We start from the raw sequence: 20,936 nt of genomic DNA, 5'->3' as shown, positions 1-20,936 counted from the left end.
TCTAGGAGAAGGAAAACTCTGATCTCAAGCTTCCGCTGCCTTGTGGCTACACCCACTCATAGGGAAGGCTTCGGTAGTGAACCCCAAGGAAAAATATGGAGCTGGAGTCCCTACGTTTTGTTAACACTGACTGGCAACTCCTGTGATGCTGCTGGTGCCAAACTGTATCAGTCTCTGCAGATCCTTTGGATTCATCAGCTGTGTGGAAGGGAGCAGCCTGCTGGATGGGCAGCAGCTTCCTCTTCTGTAGTGTACTGCCCTGGCTTGTGTATGACAGTATGCAATATCCATGGTCGACCCCGACCAACGGAAGTATCAAGGTTCAACACATCAACTGCTCATCAAGTGTATTGTGTATTGCTCCCTGTAGATAATGTCTGTCCTTTGACTTTCTGTGCTTAGAAAGTCATGTGATTCATTAATTGCTGGAATGATGGATTTCAATCACCATGCCAAATAAAGGTGATGTTCTCTATTCTTAGCTCATCATTCCAGTCTGATTGTGTTGTTGTGTGGGAGAGTAGAATCACAACCTTTTGAGGCCACAGGATGTAAATTGGAATTTACTCTCTGGGTCCTCAATATTCAAATTATTGTCCAAACTACTCATTGGGCTTCCTACAATACTATCCAGTCAGGATGATGCACTTTGTTGTAGTCTTCTGCATTCTGCACTATCTGGTATATAAGGCAAAATCTTTGTCTAGCATACAACAAGCAGGAAGAGAAAGAAGGGAAACACTCTCTGCTTTCAGTACATGTCTTGTATCCCAGAATCCGCACTTAAGGACCAGATGCCACTTGCTCAGACTTTGTGGTACAGTATTGGGTTGTGATTGTAGCAGGATACCCTTGGATAATCTGTGAGTATCTCCCAAATCTATGACCTCTACCACTAAGACAAACATGGGTAACGTGTGCCTGGGATTATCAAAGCGTAATTATTCTTTCATTGTAGTTGAATGGAAATCCTGGAATTCTGTATCTGTTGATCTATACTGGATGAACTGTAGCAATTCAAGCAGGTGTGGCCATCTTAAGAGCATTTAAGATTGAACAATCAATGCTAGCTCAGTCAATAAAGCCCATATTGTGTAAAAAAAAACTTGAACCAACAATTAAACAACAATGATCTCTAGGCATCTCACTGTATGCACATACTCCTGTGATATATATTAGTTCACAAAGCTGTTTCTTCAGACATGGGAGGTGTCTTGATTCAAAAGAAGCTTCTTACAGCTCCAAAGGTAATATATGAATGCAGCTACAAAGACACTGAAGTTGAAGGTGACACGGTAGCATAGTTGTTAACATAATGCTTTACAGCACCAGCTGTAAGATTGTGGTTCAATTCTTGTTGTTTTCTGTAAGGAGTTTGTGCGTTCTCCCCATGACTGCATGGGTTTCTTCTGGGTGCTCCTGTTTTCTTCCACAATCCAAAAAGACATATGGGTTAGGGTTGGTAAATTGTGGGTATGCCAGGCTGGAATTATTGTGACACTTGGCGGCCACCCCCAGCACAGCCTTGGACTGTGTTGGTTGTTGACACAAATGACACATTTCAGTGTGAGTTTCGATGTTTCAATATACATATGACAAATAAAGCTAATCTTTACTTGGAATGTGGGATTGCAATCACCATTAAGCATTCTGAACTTGCATTGCAGTCCATCATTGGTATAATGTGGTCACTGGAATAGACAATCAAACTTTCTTTCCTTTCACAAGACTTGATCTTAATAATATGTCTGTTAAAGCCTAACACTTGCAGATTCAATTGCAAATTTTCCAGTCATTGGGAGCATCTCTTATACCAATTGCTTCTACCCAAAAGCAAGTTTACGCTCTCCTGTGTCTATGTAGTCATTTCTTTAAGCAATTTCCCAATATGACTTGCATTGGTGGCTGGATCCTCTAATGGCTTCTCATCAGAGATGAAGAAATGGCATTAATTAGTTTAAATTAGTTTCAGCTTGTGTGCAGGCCTCTTAATAGGAAAAATATGGATTTCTTTATATCATAAAAAGTGCAACAATTGCACACTGCTTGCCCTGGGATAAATTCACAGTATTCAGTGTTGTGCCTGTTTAGTGTTTGATTGTACAGGCTACAGATCTTGATTATTCCCTTGAGTGTGCAACACTGGAATCTTCAAGTACCATAATCAGTCAGTAATTACAATGTTCTGATCATCCTCAGAATATTTTGCTGTATGTATAAGTAGGTTTACATGTATTTATAAATTATGTTGCTGAAGATATTAACAGCATCGTTATTTTTACAGTGAAGAATCACGATCACACATGTTAGCTGCCAAAAAGGTTGTTTCAGAGGTAAGCAGATTTTGTAATTATTTATTCTTTCCTGGTGTGTAGGCAAACCTCTGCATTAGTGGTTTGTACATGAGCTAAATTTGTTTTACGTAGCAGACATCTTTATATTTTTGGACAAGCACTTAACCAGACAAAACAGTTGAGAATGGAAACTTGTCACTTGTCAGTTGCAGGCATTTGTCAAGCAATTTATCACAAAGCATCTGCTAAGTTCTAATGAATCTAATTATTTTTAATTGTCAGATATCATCACTACTTCTGACCTGAAGGAGGGAAGATTGTATTGAGATAGCTGAAGTTATTTTCCTTGAGTCCCTGCTCAGATAAACACCAGTGACTGTGCTGGGTGTGATTCTACCAGTAAACAATTTGTCCAATGATTTGTATTGGCCTGCTTTAATGAAATTCCTTTGGGCTTCTGTTTGTAAAATGCCTTGATGTCTACACTGAGATTCAGGTCTTTTGCCTTTGTTTGGATCAAAGTTGTGTTCAGATCAGTCATTGAGCCATTCCACTAGGTTCTAAACTGGGAGTTAATGAACTGATGAATAAATTGTTAATTGTGGAACTCTGTGCTTATTACCGTTAATGGAGTAGTGGTGCTATACAACACAATTTTGTTTGAATGCTGAGTGTCCTGAGTGTGAAACCTTGACTTCACAAGGGTTGTACATTGGTCAGTAACCAATATTGGGCTGCATAGATACAATAGCAATGGATAGATTAGGAAGGTGAAGTGAACAGGCTTTTCTTCTTATTGGTTCTTTCATTTCTTGCAGATAAACTCCCTTAATTTAGAGAAGAGGTGTAAGGTTTACCAGGTACTAAATTAAAGGCTGATTTATACTTGTGTGTCAACTCGACACTGTAACCTACGCAAGTGGCCTACGCGCGTTGTAAGCATTTATACTTGTGCATTGGTGTGTCTGCATCGCTCTGCAATCCGGGCATGTCGTGCATGCGCGCACACCTGCCCGCACAAGGCATCATGGTCATTGTAGTCTTTCTCGGGGTAAACCAGTTTAAAGCGAGCTTCTTTTCTCGTATAAGCGAAATGTGTCCTCCATAATTTCAGAGGTCTGTAAAGCTTTGTGGAAAGCATTGCAGCCAGAGTTCCTTCCCTTCCCTTCAGTCGACCAATGGGAAGCTACTGCAGCGTAGGAGGAAATGCGATGCTACCAAGTGGACCAATCACAGTTGTTCGGTCTGTGTTGCTGTGACGCGTAGTTACATTTTGGGAGAGGTGCGCGTCAAGCTACGGCGTAGGGATCCGCGTAGGCTCTGTGTAGGGTTCGTGGCGACGCCGTACTTACGGTGTTGAGTTGACGCAAAAGTATAAATCAGCCTTTAGCCTGAACCGTTGCTCCACTGGCTAGGGAAGTATTTCTGTGGGTGGAACTTGTTCTGGTACCCCTATGTGATGTTATTCATAGTTTGAAGATGTTGGTTTTATGCAGGACTTCATAAGACATAGGAGCAGAATTAGGCCATTTGGTTCATTAAGTCTGCTCCAACATTTAATCATGGCTGATTTGTTATTCCTCTCAACCCCATATTCCTACCTTCTCTCCACAATCTGACACCGATACTAATCAAGAACTTATCAACCTCCACTTCAAATATACTTAATGACTTGGTGTCCAAAGCTGTCTGTGGCAATGAACTCCACAGATTCACCACTCTCTGGCTAAAGAAATTCCTGCGTTATACAGGGGCGTGCTTCTTTTCTGAGGCTGTCTGTTGCCCCTATACTCCTCCACTATTGGAAACATCCTCTCCACCTCCACTCTGTCTAAGCCTTTTAGTGAGATTCCCCCTCATTCTTCTAACTTCAGAATAGGGTAGCACAGTAATGTAGTGAATAGTATGGCTCTTTACAGTACCAGCAAGCTGGGTTTAGTTCCCGCTGCTGCCTGTAAGGAGTTTGTACGTTCTCCTTGTGACTGCATGCGTTTCCTCTGGGTGTTCCACTTTCCCCCCCTCAGTCCAAAAATGTATTGGTTGGTAGGTTAGTTGGACATTATAAATTGTCCTGTGAACAGGCTAGGATTACATTGAGCGATTGCTGTGTGACGCAGCTGGAAAGGCTGCAGGGGCTTATTCTGTGCTGTATCTCAATTTTTAAAAAAAAGAGTACAGATCCAGAGCAATTAAATTTCTTAGATAAGGGACCCAAAAGTGCTCACAGTACTCTCTGTGCGGTCTGACTAATGCTTTTCAAAGCATCAGCATTCATTCTTGCTCTGATAATTCTAGTCTTCTTGAAATGAATGCTAACATTGCCTTTGCTTTCCTTGCACTGGCACAATCTGCAAGTTAATCTTTAGAGGGTCCTGCTCAAGGACTCTCAAGTCCCTTTGCACCTCTGATTTCTGAATTTGCTCCCCATTTAGAAAACAGTTTATCTTTATTCCTTTTGCCAAAATGCCCTTCTCTGCACTATAGTTCCATCTGCCGCTTCTTTGCCCATTCTCCCAGACTGTCCAAGTCCTTCTGTAGACTTCCTGCTTCCTCAACACTGCTTGCTTCCCCTCCCCACTAATCCTTGTATCATCCATGAACCTGAGCCATCAATTCTGTCATCCAGATCATTAACATATAACATTAAAAGAAGCGGCCCCAACATCGACTCCTGCAGAACACTACGAGTCACAATCAGAAGTGGGCCTCTTTATTTTCGCTCTTTGCTTCCTGCCAATCAGCCTGTCTATGCTAATATCTTTCCTGTAATTGCATCTGCTCTTAGCTTGTTTAGCAGCTTCATGTGCAGCACCCTGTCAAAGGCATTCTGTTAATGACTGCCTAATTGGTACTTGGCTTAATTCACAAAGCTGACATGAGAAGATTTACTGAAGGTAATTTTAAGTGCTCCGCAGTTCCCAAGGAAATATTGGATTGCATAACGGAACAGAGATTTCAAGAGAATCGAGCAAGGCAGTCAGGACATCATGTGCATCACAGTTCCTGAGGAGACGTTGAATTGTGTAGTGGGAGAGAGAGTTCAAAAGAAGCAAATGGAGGCAGTCAGAACATTCTGCATGCCACAGTTCCCGAGCAGATGTCGGAGTGTGTGTAATTAGACAAATGGCAAAGTCCAATGGAAAGAAGTTATGGGAGCATTTGTTGTTAGGAAGGGGAGTTCAGGCTTTGGCTGTTCTCAGTAACAGGTATACTGCTTTGGATACTGTGGGGGGAAATGGCCTTGCAGAGGAAAGTCATGGTGGTCAGGTCTTGGGCACTGAGTTTGGCTCTGCAGCTCAGAAGGGAAAGGAGGAGAAGAAAGAAGTTGTAGTGATGGGAGATTCATTGGTTAGGGGAACAGACAGGAGGTTCTGAAGATGAGAACAAAGATTTCTGGATGGTATGTTGTCCTCTGGGTGCCAGGGTCAGGGAAATCTCAGATCGAGTCCAGCATTCTTAAGTGGGAAGATGATCAGCCAGAGGTTGTGGTCCACGTTGGTACAGGGTAGGAAGGGTGATGTGGTCCTGCAGAGTGAATTAAAGGGCAAGACCTCCAGGGTTCTGATCTTAAGATTGCTACCCATGCCATGTGCTAGTGAGGCCAGAAATTGGAAGATCATACAGTTTAACATGTGGCTAAGCAGGTAGTTCAGGAGGGAGGTCATAAAATTTTTGGATCATTGGGCTCTCTTCCAGGGAAGGTGTGACCTGTACAGAAGGGATGGCTTGCATCTGAACAGTGGGAGAACTAATATCCTTGAGGGAAGGTTTGCCAGTGCTGCATGGGGTGTTTAAGCTAGAGTTGCAAGGAGTTGGGAACAAGATGCCAGAGTAGATAGTGGGATTGGAACTGGAGAGAATGAGCAATTTCAAGTTCTTGGGTGTCAATATCTCTGAGGACCTAACCTGGATGCAACATATTGATGCAGTTATAAAGAAAGCAAGACAGTACCTATATTTCATTCGGAGTTTGAGGAGATTTGTTTGTCAACTAAAACACCTGAAAACTTCTACAAATGTACCATGGAGTGCTTTCTGACTGGCTGTATCACCATCTGGTATGGGAGGTGCTATTGCACAAGATTAAAGTAAGTTGCAGAAACCTGTAAAATTAGTCAGCTCCATCATGGGTGCAAGCCTCTGTAGTATGCAAGACATCTTCGAGGAATGGTGCCTTAGGAAGGTGGCATCCATCATTAAGGATCCCCCCCCTCCCAGGACATGCCCTCTTCACACTGTTGCTGTTGGGAAGGAGCTACAAAAGCCTGAAGACACACACTCAAGTGATTCAGAAACAGTTTCTTCTCCTCTGCCAGCCAATTTCTAAATGAACTTTGAACTCATGAACACTACCTCACTACTTCTTTATTTCTGTTTTTTTGCACTACTTATTTTAACTATTTAATAGGCACATATAGACTTCATGTAATTCAGTTTTTAAAAATTTATTTATCATGTATTTCATTGTACTGCTGTCCTAAAGTTAACAAACTTTGCTTGGTGCAGGGTAGGTCATGTCGAAGAAATCTAATAGAGTTTTGGAGGAAGTATCCAGGAAAGTTGATGAAGGGAAGACCGTGGGTCTACGTGGATTTTAGCAAGGCCTTTGACAATGTCCCACATGGGGGCTGGTCGAGAAGATTCAGTTGCTTGGCATTTAGGATGAGGATGTAAATTGGGTATGATATTGGGTTTGTGGGAGAAGCCAGATATGGTTGCTAGTATATGGTTGTTTCTCTGACTGAAAGCCTGTGATTAGTGATGTACTATGGCGATCAGTGCTAGGCCCATTGATGCTTGTTATTTTGTATTAACGATCTGGATGATAATGTGGTAAACTGGATCAGCAAATTTGAGGGTGACCCAAGATTGGGAGTGTACTGGACAGTGAGGAAGGCTATCAAAACTTACATTGGGATCTGGATCAGCTGGAAAAATGGGCTGAAAATGGCAGATGAAACTTAATGCAGACAAGTGTAAGTTGTTGCATTTTGGGAGGACAAACCAGGGTAAGTCTTGTGTGATGAGTGGTAGGGCACTGATGAGTGCAGAAGAACAGCGAGATCTGGGCATATAGATTTATGCTACCTGAAAGTGGTGTCACAGGTGGACAGGGTTGTAAAGAAAGCTTTTGGCACATTCACCTTCATAAATCAAAGTACTTACTGCAGGAGTTGGGATGTTATGTTGAAAATGTAAAAGTGAAACCTAATTTGGAGTATTGTGCACAGTTTTGGTCACCTCCCTGCAGGAAAGATGTGAAGTTCAAGTTTATTGTCATCTGACTAAATGTATATACAATCAAATGAAGCAATGTTCTTCCAGACCTTGGTGCACCCACAAATTTTGTTTACTGTCCCTACTCTTCTTCTCTTTCGTGACCTGGTGAATTTTCCAATTTCTTTTCCAAGTGACCTTTACTCTGTGTTTAAACTCTGATACTAAATGGGGTTTGATAGCTGTATGTTGGTTTAATTGCTGTTATGGCTAGTGTTTCCAGCAGGGGGAGCTAATGGTGCACTAGAACCAGAAATGCACTTCAAATGCCTTAATCAGTTTGAGGGAGCAACTGAATGGGTAGCTACAAAATGAGAGAATAACATGATAAGAAAGGAAATTAAGTTGGTTCACCACAGTTAAATTAAGGACACTTTTTAGAAATTTACTCCTACATTTCTAATCTTGTGTTCTCGCTGGATATTAGATATATACTTTAAAGAGTTGTATTTATATAGCAGTTGTGTCCACTATGGTCACTGCAGAAAATGTTGCCACCAATTTGCACACAGTGAGCTGCCACCAGGAACAATCTCATAATGTGCAATTTATCATTTTAAATACATTAATATATATTTTTAATATAAATATATTTTGTAATATGTGAATGATCCCACCCACAATGCTCATGGACTCCCATCAGGGAAGAGGCCACATAGCATCGATGCCAGGACCACCAGCCTCAAAAACCAGTTACTTTCCTCAAGCAGTAAGGCTGATCAACACCTCCAGCTACTAACCCACCCCTTTACACCCCCCACCACAGTAATTTATCATTTCCTGTCAGGCACCTTATGTATAAACGCTCCTGTGTCTAGCATCACTTTATAGACATACAATAAATCTATGTATATAAGCTATCTTATGTATTTCTATTTCTTGTTTTTGTTATATTATTGTGTTCTTTAGCGTGTTCTTTATTTGATCTGGAGTAACAGTTATTTCATTCTCCTTTTCACTTGTGTACTGGAAAAGATGCTAAACAAATACTGGGCAGTGTTTGCTCTGTTCTGATAAGGTTTTGTGGGTATGTTTTGCATCCACATTAAAGTGCTGATGCTCTCAGTTTAATGCCTTAGCTGAAAGAAGGAGCTTTCAACTGATCAGCAGTCCCTTGCCACAGTATCAGCCTAGAATTTCTCCTGAAGTCTCAAGTTGGGCTGGAACTCAGACTTGATCACACGCTAGGATGCTGAGTCACGGTTGACACTGTTAGACTTGGGACATTTCCTACCACAACAATGCAATTTGCTACGATGTAAGTGTTTATTAATTATGATTAAGCAGGACAGGCAAAGAAGTTAGCACTCATATGAATATGATTTTTTTTAATGCTGAAATTTTAGAAAAATTTCTACCTGATCTGTGGAATTGTGCTTTTTGGTTGAAATATAATACAAATTCACTAACAGTATATTAGTCACTAATTTATTGAGAAACTGATAATTTACTTCGGTGGACTATGTATGTTCGTTGATAATTTATAGCTTAATGAATTGGCATATTTTCCCATATTTATAGTGCCATACAAATTTTACATGTTCTAGTAGTACTTAGGGTCTTGTATTATTAAATATGACACATCTTTCGGAAGAGGTATTAAACTCAGTTCCTGCTTACTGGAACAATAACTCTGTTGAAATAAAGCAGAGTCACTTCTGTCACCCCATTCAATCATTCATTATAGCTTGTATCTAACAACTTTAACTTTGAATCTTTTATTTAATCAGATTACTGCTGTTGATATGTTAGTGGAAAAGGGAGCCATTCCAGAAGGTTTCAGAGCATCTACTCTTTCACAGCTGCTAACAGAAGGTAATCTTGTTTGAAATTAACTATTCATAGTACTTAAATATTAACTAATTCATTAACTTCAAACTACTTGATGTTTGTTTTTAAATGAATTCTAATGTGAACTCATGGTTTTGTGACGAGAGTGCAGTAGTAATTCCAAAATTCCAACTTTACAATGAGATATGGATGGTATTGTTTGAGGAGGTTTAGAATTATTGTGCGAAACTTCTTGGGGAATAGCGGAGTATTAGTATACAAAGCCTTAGAACTCCAGAATGTGTCCCTTCATTAGATACTGAGAAAGCTTTTGACAGAGTCGAATGGCCATATTTATTTAGTGTCCTTGAGAAGTTTAATTTTAGTTCGATATTTATATCTTGGATTAAATTGATATATCATACCCCTGGTAGCTTCGGTTTTTACTAATAATCAAAGATCTCCCTTTTTTCAGTTATTTCGTGGTACTAGGCAGGGATGTCCTCTTAGTCCATTATTATTTGATATTGCTGTAGAACCTTTAGCAATTGCTATTCGAGATTCTCCTAATATTCTTGGTATTACCCGTGGGAATGAGATACATAAATTATCACTATATGTAGACGATTTGCTATTATATATTTCCAATCCTGAGAAATCCATTCCTGCAGTTTTATCCTTGTTGGCTCAGTTTAGTAATTTTTCTGATTATAAATTGAATTTTAATAAGAGTGAACTTTTTCCGTGAAATATGCAGGTTCCAATTTATGGATGTTTACCATTTAGATTGGTTACCGACTGTTTTACTTATTTAGGGGTTAAAATTATTAAAAAGCACAAGGATTTATTTAAGGCTAATTTGTTTTACCTTTAATTGATCAGATTAAACATCTGTTTACTAAATGGTCACCAATGTCTTTGTCATTGACTGGTCGGATCAAAGCTATCAAGGTGATTATTTTAGATAAATTCTTATATTTATTTCAAGCGGTGCCAATTCTTATTCTGAAATGCTTTTTTGATAACGTTGATTCTAAAATTTCATATATATGGCAGAATAAAAATCCTAGGTTAGGTAAAAGATATTTACAGAAGTCTAAAAGGGAGGGTGGTCTGGCATTGCTGAACTTTAGATTTTACTATTGGGCAATTAATATTCGATATTTAAAATTTTGGACATGGGACTTGGACATAATTTCAAGTCCACATTGGGTAAATCTTGAATGTAAATCTGTACAAGGGTTTTTACTGGGTTCTATTTTAGGGACTTCGCTTCCCTTTGCTCTTTCTAAATTGCATAAACAAATGGATAATCCAATAGTTAAATATACTTTATGAATATGGTTTCAATTTCGAAAATTTTTTGGGTTGCATCAATTTATTCTAGCAAGCCCTATTATATCTATTTTTTTTCAACCCTATATTATGGATCAAGCCTATTTGGTTTGGAAAACCAAAGGTATAGTATGATTTTGTGATCTATTTTTGGATAATTGTTTCATGTCCTTTTATCAATTATCTAATAAATATAATTTGCCTAGATCCCATTTCTTTAGATATTTACAGATTAGAAACTTTTTAAATACTGTTCTTCCTAGCTTTCTGAATCTGAATCCAACGGATATTTTGGAAGAAATTTTAGATTTAAATCCTTTTCAAGAAGGTGTAATAGCGACTATTTATAATACAATTATGAAAATACGTCCAGACTTATCTAATAGAATTAAGAATGATTGGGAAAGGGAACTTAAGCTTACTTTACCTATAGAAAAATGGGAAAAAATTCTTCAATTAGTTAATTCTTCCTCTATATGTGCTAAACATGCGCTGATACTGTTTAAGGTAGTACATAGGGCCCATATGTCTAAAGATAAACTAGCTCGTTGTTACTCTCATATAAATCCTGTATGTGATAGGTGTCACTCTAAGATAGCTTCCTTAACTCATATGTTTTGGTCATGTCCTCTTTTGAAAAAATATTGGAAAGATATCTTTGATATTATTTCAACTGTTCTGAGTATTGATTTACAACCTCACCCTATTTCTGCAATTTTTGGTCTACCAATGATAGAACAAAATTATTTAACCTCTTCAGCCTGTCGGATGATTGCATTTGTTACATTAATGGCTAGAAGATCCATTTTGCTGAATTGGAAAGAAATTAATCCTCCCACTACATTTCATTGGTTCTCTCAAACTATGTTGTGTTTAAATTTAGAAAAAATTTGAAGTGTCATTCATGATCCTTCTATTAAATTCAAAAAGACTTGGAGGCCATTTATTCAACACTTCCATACGATGTAATTTGACCTTTTCCAAACCTATTCTATTACTCTTAAATATATGGAGAGAGGGGCAGAGTTAATGACACCAATGGTCCTATCTGAAGTAACACAACAGCCCATATTTTTTTCTTTTCTTTAGTTTAGTTGATTATTTTGTTGATTGGCACCTGCGAACAGTTCGAGCTAGCGTCGGGGGCCAGGATCAACTGCACGAAGAGCGAAGCCATGCTCTTCGTCAACTGGCCTGACCGATCCAGCGTCCCCTTCACCATCAGGTCTGACCACGTGAAGGTGTTGGGGATCTGGTTCGGAGGGGCTGAGGCGTGCAACAAGAACTGGCAGGAGCGGACTGCCAAGGTGAAACAGAAACTGGGACTGTAGGGAGGGTGCTCCCTGTCGATAACGGGCAAGAACCTGGTCATCAGGTGTGAGGTGCTCTCAGGGCTGCTGTACTTGGCGCAGGTCTGGCCCGTCCCCCGCTCCTACAGCTCGGAAATCACTCGGGCTGTCTTCAGATTCGTCTGGGGATCCAAGATGGAGTGGGTGAGACGGACCGTCATGCACAAGTCCCTGGACAACGGGGGCAAGAACGTCCCCAATGTCGCCCTCACCCTGATGGCCGGCTTCGTATGTGGCTGCATCAGGTTGTGTGTAGAACCCAGGTACGTGGGCACCAAGTACCACTATGTGCCCAGATTCTACCTGTCGCCCTGGCTACGAAGGATGGGTCTGGCCCCACTCCCACGCAATGCCCCAGTCAGCTGGTCGTTGCCGGCATACCTGTCCTACGTAGCAAAGTTCTTCCAGGAGAACGCCTTTGACCACAGGGCCATCAGGCAGTGGTCGGCACGAAGTGTCCTGCAGGCACTGCAGGAGAAGGACGTGATGGACACAGTGGGGTGGTTCCCTGAGCAGACTGTCCAGTTCATCTGGCAAAATGCCTCATCGCCAGATCTCACCAACAGGCACCAAGACCTCGCCTGGCTGGTGGTGAGAGGGGCCCTCCCAGTCAGAGCCCTCCTGTACGCCCGGAACATCGTCTCCGCACCCCACTGCCCACGGGAGGACTGCAGTGAGGAGGAGTCTGTGACCCACCTCTTCGCACACTGCCAGTTCGCAAAGAGGGTGTGGAGGAGGATAGACAGGCTAGTGTCACGTTTTATCCCCAGCAGCTGCGTAACAGAGGACTCTCTGATCTACGGGCTGTTCCCGGGGACGCACACGGAGACCAACATCCGGTGCTGCTGGCAGATCATCAACTTGGTGAAAGATGCTCTTTGGTCAGCCCGAAACTTGATGATCTACCAGCACATGGAGATGTCCGTGGGAGAATGCTGTCGACTGGCACATTCTCGGCTGCAGGAGTACGTGCTGAGGGACGCACTGAAACTCGGTGCAGCCACCGCAGGGGCCCGGTGGGGAAGGACCACGGTATAGGTTTCTCCACCCGTGGGAGTGGGAGTGGTCAGTGGGCGGGGAGTATACCCCTCAACAGTGATATGGTAAGCTGAACTACTGGAGTGCCACGTGGGTGGCTATAAATACGGATGTGTACTGAGTATAATGGAAATGTATGTAAAGGATGAAAAGTTATTGAATGGTTTATTGTATATATTTATTTTTGAATAAAGTATATTTTGAAATAAAAAAAAGTTGATTAGTATTGTTTAGATTGTGTTTTTTAAATTGGGGTATTTTGTTTTTTTTCTTTTTCCATGTTACTTTTGCATTTTTCTCTTATATTAGTATTCTGTAAGATTTTGGGAGGTTTAATATCTGTGTGTTAACTGAGTTTATATTTATATATGCTAATTATTAACAATGTATTCCCAATAGCTTTGTATTAATACTATGTTATGTTTAACATTTTGATATTAATAAAAAGATTGGAAAAGAAAAAAAGAGAAGTATACAAAGCCTCATTATGTATTTTATCCCATAGGAAACAAATTCCACATGAGTTACTTTCTGCAGCCTACATTGACACAATCCAAATTGTACTTTAAAGACCTTCATTGGGACCAATCACATGGTGGTGTGAGTATATTTAAGTTATCATTCATTTGTAGATCCTGACTTGAAATTCAAGTTACAATGCCTGGAAAGAATATTTGGTTATTGACAAATAAATGGTACTCTTACAAGTACCTGCCCTCCTCCAATATAATTTTAAACACATATCCAATTTAGTCTTGAGCTCTAATAGTTTTAACTCTGTTTATTTAACTACAAACAGTATACAGTTGCAATATGTAATCATTCTTCATAAAAATTATCCATGCATTGCAGAATTATTTGTCTAATACAGAGTACTAATGGAAGATGTAGTTGCAATTAGACAAATCTTAGGGATTTGTTTCATGAGTCCCCTGTTTGGTGGCATTCTTTTTTTTAAAGTGTCTGTGGATGTTCAATAAACTGGGATTAGGGGAAGCCCTTATGATATCTTTACCCTGAGTTCAGCTGGAATTATGCTTAACTCTGATGCAATGTCACAAGGATATCATATACTTTGTTGAAGTTTGGTAATCTAGTATTAATATTTGATTTTTATTTCATTCTTCATCTGCATTTCATGAGAACAAGTCAAGACTGTAAAGGATTATGTTCCTCTCTTCACAAATCCTACCTGAACTGCTGAGTATAGCCCTAAATGTTCTTGCTTTAAATTTCTGGCATCTGCTTTAGTATTGGGTAGGTAAATGAGCATTAACATTAAATGTCTGTACGAGATTCTCACTTCATTTGACCTTGACAGGTCCGCCCAAAGAAGACGCACATAGAACTATTGTTTACGCTGTGGAGCTGTAAAATGATTCCTTTGCCAGTGTCAGGTGTCCAGGTGCTAAGCAGACATGTTCGCTGCTGTCTCTTCGATAGTTTAAAGGTAAGTCACGTACTGACAAGTACTTCAGTTTGGTTAGGGTTTAGAATCAAAAGGGTTGAGGTAGGTACATTAACAACATTTGAAAAACACTTGGATAGGTACATAGATAGGAAAGTTTTAGACCAGGGGTTCCCAACCTTCTTTATGCTATGGGCATTACGCAATTGAGGTTTTGAGCTCCATTTATATTGGCACAATCAAAAATGTAGGTTATGTGAATAGTGATGACATTGGACGTGGGTGTGAAGCCAAGCAAATCTCAGGTATGCTCATGTGAATTTTGTAAATGGAACACTTTTCCTGTCCTTGATTATGTTTATTCTGGACAACATATTCTATGCTTATAAATAAAAGGGGAAAATCAAAGCCTTGAAAAAACTTCTAAGTTTGGCAGGACCACTGTATGGTGTTGCTCTCTTATCTGAATTGTGGACGGGGCATTGTTTTGCCAATTCACTTGATTTGTTTTATATTGTGCAAGTCCGTTGTGCCATGTAGGGCCTCAGTGATCTGGACCAGAAGGGCTTCATTGACAAGTTCTTTACAGATGTGTAAGGTAATAACAGGGGATTTGCACGTCTCAATGGCAAACGTGTGCATAGCTTGTCATGCTTAATGAGGAAAGTAAAGTTTTTTTTAGTGTATACTCCATAATTAGTCCTTATTTAATCACATTGTTTCTGTATTTCAGGTTGTCAGTAATATACATACCATCAGAGCAACTTGGCAACCAAAGAACCCCAAAACATGGACCTTTTCTCCAAGAGTAGGTTTACCTTTCCTGACTTGTTTTTAACAGGGGTGTGATGCTGTGAAATGCAGTACGAGTTAATGATAAAGCAGAGACAATCAATTAAAGAATGGGTTGGATTTACTTTTAAAAGAAAAGCGGATTAAAGGTACAGGGGAACAAACTACAATCAAAGTATGTACCGTTGCAAGAAAAGGTTTGTGAACCCTTTGCAATTACTTGATTTTTCAAATTAATTACTCATAAAATGTAGTCTGATCTAAGTCACAATAATAGACAAACACAATCTTCTCAATCTAATAACACGCACAAACAATTGTACTTTTTGTCAATATTGAGTACACCGTTTAAACAATCACAGTCTAGGTTCAAAAAAGTTTGTGAACCTCTGGGATAATGCCTTCTACAAAAGCTATTTGGAGTCAGGTGTTCCAACAATGAGGTGAGGTCGGAGGTGTGGGTTGTAGAGGTGTCCTACCCTATAAAAAAGTTACACAAAGTCAGGTTACTGACAAAGCCTATTCTTCTCAAGAAAGATCTGTTTATGTGCACCATGCCTCAATCAAAACAACTTCCAGAGGACTTTAGAAGAAAAATTGTAGAGATGCATGGAGTTGGAAAAGGCTACAAAAGCATTTCTAAAAACCTGAGTGTTCACAGTAAGAGAAGTTGTCTACAAATGGAGGAAATTCAGTACTGTTGCTACTCTCCCTAGGAATGGGCGCCCTGCAAAGATCACACCAAGTGCACAACGTACAATGCTGAAGGAGGTGAAAAAGAACTCCAGGATAGCAGCAAAAGACCTGCAGAAATCTCTAGAACTTATTAAAGTCTCTGTTCATGTGTCCACTATAAGAAAAACACTGAACAAGAATGGTATTCATGGATGGACACCACAGAGGAAATCACTGCTTTCCAAAATAAAAGCATTGCTGCATGACTCAGGTGTACAAAAGACCACCTGGATGTTGCACAATGCTTCTGGGACAATGCTCTGTGGACAGAAGAGACAAATGCTGAACTTTTTGGCAGAAATGCACTTTGCTATTTGGAGGAGAAAGGTTATTGCACACCAACACCAAAACCTTATCCCAACTGTGAAACATGGTAGGAGTATCATGGTTTGGGGCTGCTTTGCTGCCTCAGGACCTGGACAGCTTGCAATCGTTGAGGCAACAATGAATTCAAAATTGTATCAAGACATTTTACAAGAGAATGTCAAGGTAACTGTCTGTCAACTGATGCTTAATAGACATTCGATACTGCAACAAGATAATGATCCAAAAGACAAGAGTAAATCAACAACAGAGTGGTTTAAAATGAAGAAAATTTGTGTTTTGGAATGGTCAAGTCAGAGTTCAGACCTTAACCCAATTGAGAAGTTGTGGCATGACCTGAAGAGGGCTGTTCATGCAAGGTATCCCAGAAATTTGAGGAACTGTATGGACAAATGGTCTAAAATTTTCCTCGCCGTTCTGCAAGTCTGATCAGCAGCTACAGGAAACGTTTGGTATTGCTGCTAAAGGAGGTTCCACCAGTTATTAAATACAAGGGTTCACATACTTTTTCCAGCCTGGATGGTGAATGATTAAACTCTGTATTCAATAAAGACATGAAAAGTACAATTGTTTGTTATTAGTTTAGGCAGTTTAAGTTTTTCAATTATCGTGAGTTAGATGAAGATTAGACCGAATTTTATGAGTAATTAATGCAAAACGTTAGGTAATTGTAAAGAGTTCACAAACTCTTTCTTGCAACTGTATATATCACCATATACTATCTTGACATTCATTTTTGTGCAGGCATTTACAGGAAAATAAAAAATTGCAATAGAATTTATGAAAACTATATATAAACAAAGATTAACGAACAACTAAGCACCATGGTAGTGGCTAGCGTGTTGCTGTTATAGCTCGGGGCATCAGAGTTCAGGGTTCAATTCTAGCGTCCTCTGTAAGGAATACATCCTCACTGTGAACATGTGTGTTTGCTCCGGATGCTTCGGTTTCCTCCCACAGTCCAAAGATGTACTGGTTAGTAGGTTAATTGGTCATTGTAAACTTTCCCATGATTGGGCCGGGGTCACATCATAAGTTGTTGGCAGCGCAGCTCGAAGGGCTGGGTGGGTCCATTCCACGCTGTACCTCTAAATAAATAAATAAAATAGATAAAGTTAAGCATAAGATGTTAGGATTACTATATGTCGAGGACAAACACCAGTATGTGGATGAAATGACATTTATATATTGTTTCTCTGTAAAATTAGTTTCAGCAAATATGAGGAAATAGCTATCTAAGGAATCATTCACTTTCTGAAGTTTATTTCTGAAATAATTTTTGCTGTTTAGCTTGTGAAAATTCCATAATTTGTGGCATAATGAAGGTCAGGAGCTGTTCTGCACTACAGCTATACTGAATGATGTTAATAAAAAGAGAAAGTGATGTGAGGATGCTGTATTAGGCAGTTACTGTGGAGAGGATAGCAGGGTGAATCTTCCAGGTTCTAATGATCTGCACAGGCACTACTTAATGGAGTATTTCCAATGTTTTCTGGGTTTGTTTCAGCATCTGCTTTATTGTGTATTTGTGTATTTTGAAGTGCATCTTTAGGCTGATATTTCTCATGTTGTGGATGCTGAAGGTATTTGGGGGGGGGGGGAATTTGTTGGCATTAAGTAGTGCCAAAAGATCAGCATTTTCCATGACAGCTATGTTTCGTTGTGTGATATGGTTTAAATTTTTGATATGCTGCATAATTGAGAATTTTTATTTTTCAAATATTCAGATCCAGTAACAGATATTTTGTATTGAATAAATTTTCACTCAGCTTGATTTCTCAACTGTTAACAGTATTGCAGCATGGAGCCGAGCCTAATTTCTGAAAGCTATCATGTAAATCATTTCAATCAATTATTGCAATGGATAACAGGACAAATATAATTGGGTAATGTTCCCAGAAGTTATGCAAGGATACTCATTATTTATTGATTTTTCGTTATTGGCTTAATTTAGAAAAGAGCTTCAAAGTAAGGTATTGCCAGCATTTTAAGGTTGCTGTTCCAAGGCATTTCACTAGAATATAATCAGATAAAAATACTGAATCAGGGAAGATGATCTTAAAATGTGACCAAAACTTGTTCAAAGAAATGTTTTGACTGTCTTAAGGAAGAGTGTAAAAAAACATGTGGGAAGGAAATTGCCTGTAAATGACTAAAATCTTTCGTATATCAGAAGCTTCCCCCCACCCCAAGTACAGTCAGCCACATGATCCACTATGTTCTCATTCACAATATCCCATGCATGTTCACCATTCCCACAATTTCTATTTGTCTCTTAAATATGTCTTTCAAGTTACCTGAGAAATATCTCTGACAAATCAGCAACTGACTTTGTGAATGTGGTTGTATTTCATTACCTATTCTCGCCACCAAAAACCTAGGTGCACCAGTTGTCTCAAATAGTGATTTAGCTTCTGATAATTAAAAAAAAACTTCTGACACAATTTTTCCTGATGGAGATTGGTGATCTGGTATGTGTGGTTATCCTACTTGCTTAGCTTTAGTGTTATGTGGTTATTTGATATTACAAAGAAATACTTTAAATCATAGAATGCAAATAGTGGAAATGAGTTACGGCGATGATGTGAGGTACCAGTTGCTACTTTTCACTGAAGCCAACTCAGTACTTCAAATCAAGAAACAAAACCCAGAAATTATTTCTTTTGTCATTCTTCTAATATTAAAATCCTGTCAATATCTGATATTTGCAATACCTTTCAGTATAGACCTCAGTAGTGTTTGTAGAAACTACTAGGTTTACTGTATGTTTTCCTTCATGAATGTGTTGCAGAACGGGGATAAAAGTATTCACAACTGACGTTGGGATGTTCATTGTAATTGATAAATATGCAACTTGTATTCTTGAATGCAAATTCTATATAATTGAATAATATGTAGATATCCGTGTCCTGAAGGATGGAAAAAAATTACACAGCATTTGTAAATGTTCCCTTATACAAAATTTTCACAAGAGCCATGTCCATTGATGATTTTTTATGGAAATAATTAGAATATTACATTGTATTGTTGATGATAAGAAGTTGTAATAATCTTATTTAAAGTTACAGTCTGTGTTTCAAGCCTTCACTTTGAGTTAGGTCATCTGTTTTTAACATTTTGCTTGTGGTTCTCCCTTCAAGCTTTTGAATATGAAATGCATTCATATTCAGATTCTTTTTTGTACTATATTCACAATGAAGTTAAAATTTGGTTATGTTTCCAAAGTAAATGCAGTGATAGCAGACAACTGTGCTTGTCTCTGATTATAAAGTCTTATCTTTGGACTATAAAGCTTATCTTGTTTAAAGCTGACTGTAAAAGCTCGTACATTTGATATCTTTTGTTTTTCCACAGGTATTTTTGATTCATACTCATTGCACCAGAAGAGTTTAATTGATATTTATTTTCTGTGATGTTACAGGTTACAGGTATACTTCCCAGCCTGTTGGATGGTGAATGTTTTATGAGGTCAAATTCACAGTCTCCTGATATTGGTATTCTCTTTGAAGTGGGCATTTCCTATATTTATAGCGTAAGTTGTCTAATTATAATTTACAAATAATTGCAACTCCAGAGCAATTACTTTACAAAGTAAAAATAAATATTTATTCATTTAAATATGTATTATAAAATGCAGTAGATATCTCCTAAATGAGAAATCTACATAAATGGAACATTACATCGTAGTACAGGCCCTTTGGCCCAAGCTGTTGTGTCGACCTTGTACCCTATCTAAGATCAATCTAGCCCTTCCCTCCCATATAGCCCTCCATTTTATTTTCATCCATCTACCTATCTAATAGTGTTCCTAACATACCACCTCCACCACCACCCCTGCATCCACTTATCTCTGAGTAAAAAAACTTACTTCTGACATCCCCTGTGTTTTCCTCCAGTAACCATAAAATTATGACCCATGTGTTAGCCTTTTCTACCATGGGGAAAGGTCACTGGTTGTCCACTAGGTTATCTTGTATATCTCTATCAAGTCACCTCTCATCCTCCTTCACTCCAAAGAGAAAAACACTAGCTTGTTCAATCTATCCTTGTAAGACTTGCTCTCTGTTCCAGGCAGCATCCTGGTAAATTTGCTCTGCACCCTCTCTAAAGCTTCCATATCCTGCCGAAAATGAGGCAACCAGGGATTTTAATATTTTAACAATATTTTAACCAGGGATTTATAGAACTGCAGCATTATTTCACAGCTCTTGAACTCAATCTCTAGATTAATGCAGATCAACACACTATATACAACCAGTGAGGAGGCAAAAATCATCTCCAAAGGTGCAGCAATATTTTCCCTCGCTTCCTGTATTAACATAAGATATATCCCATCCAGCCCTGGGATCTTAACTATCTTAATGTTTTCAAAAATTCCAGCACATCCTCTTTCTTAAAATTGATATGTTCTGGCATATCAGCCAGCTTTATGCTGTCCCCACAAATGTCAAGGTATCTCTGATAAATACTGAGGCAAACGACCTTCCCTACCTCCTCTCACTTCAAGCATGTTTCCTCTTTGATCCTTGATGAGTTTTACCTTCACTCTAGTCATCCTCCTGTTCTTCGCCTTGGAGTTTTCTTAATCCTACTCACCAAGCTCTACTCGTGCCC

The 20,936-nt window shown here is 39.2% G+C and overlaps 1 protein-coding gene across 1 annotated transcript in view; it reads left to right on the top strand.

The window, feature by feature from the left end:
* The window catches only part of nphp1 (nephronophthisis 1), an 89,654-nt gene that overhangs the window by 24,612 nt on the left and 44,106 nt on the right, over window positions 1-20,936 (top strand). Inside the window, exons 8-13 of the mRNA XM_072246858.1 lie at window positions 2,285-2,333; window positions 9,302-9,386; window positions 13,569-13,663; window positions 14,385-14,513; window positions 15,205-15,279; window positions 19,744-19,854. Of these exons, the coding sequence (XP_072102959.1) occupies window positions 2,285-2,333; window positions 9,302-9,386; window positions 13,569-13,663; window positions 14,385-14,513; window positions 15,205-15,279; window positions 19,744-19,854 (544 nt within the window). The remainder of the gene's footprint in view (window positions 1-2,284; window positions 2,334-9,301; window positions 9,387-13,568; window positions 13,664-14,384; window positions 14,514-15,204; window positions 15,280-19,743; window positions 19,855-20,936) is intronic.

Source organism: Mobula birostris, chromosome 2, assembly GCF_030028105.1.
Source record: "Mobula birostris isolate sMobBir1 chromosome 2, sMobBir1.hap1, whole genome shotgun sequence".
NCBI classification, from domain to species: Eukaryota; Metazoa; Chordata; class Chondrichthyes; order Myliobatiformes; family Myliobatidae; genus Mobula; species Mobula birostris.
Note: the sequence above shows the minus strand (reverse complement) of the source record. Positions and strands in the feature narration are given on the sequence as shown.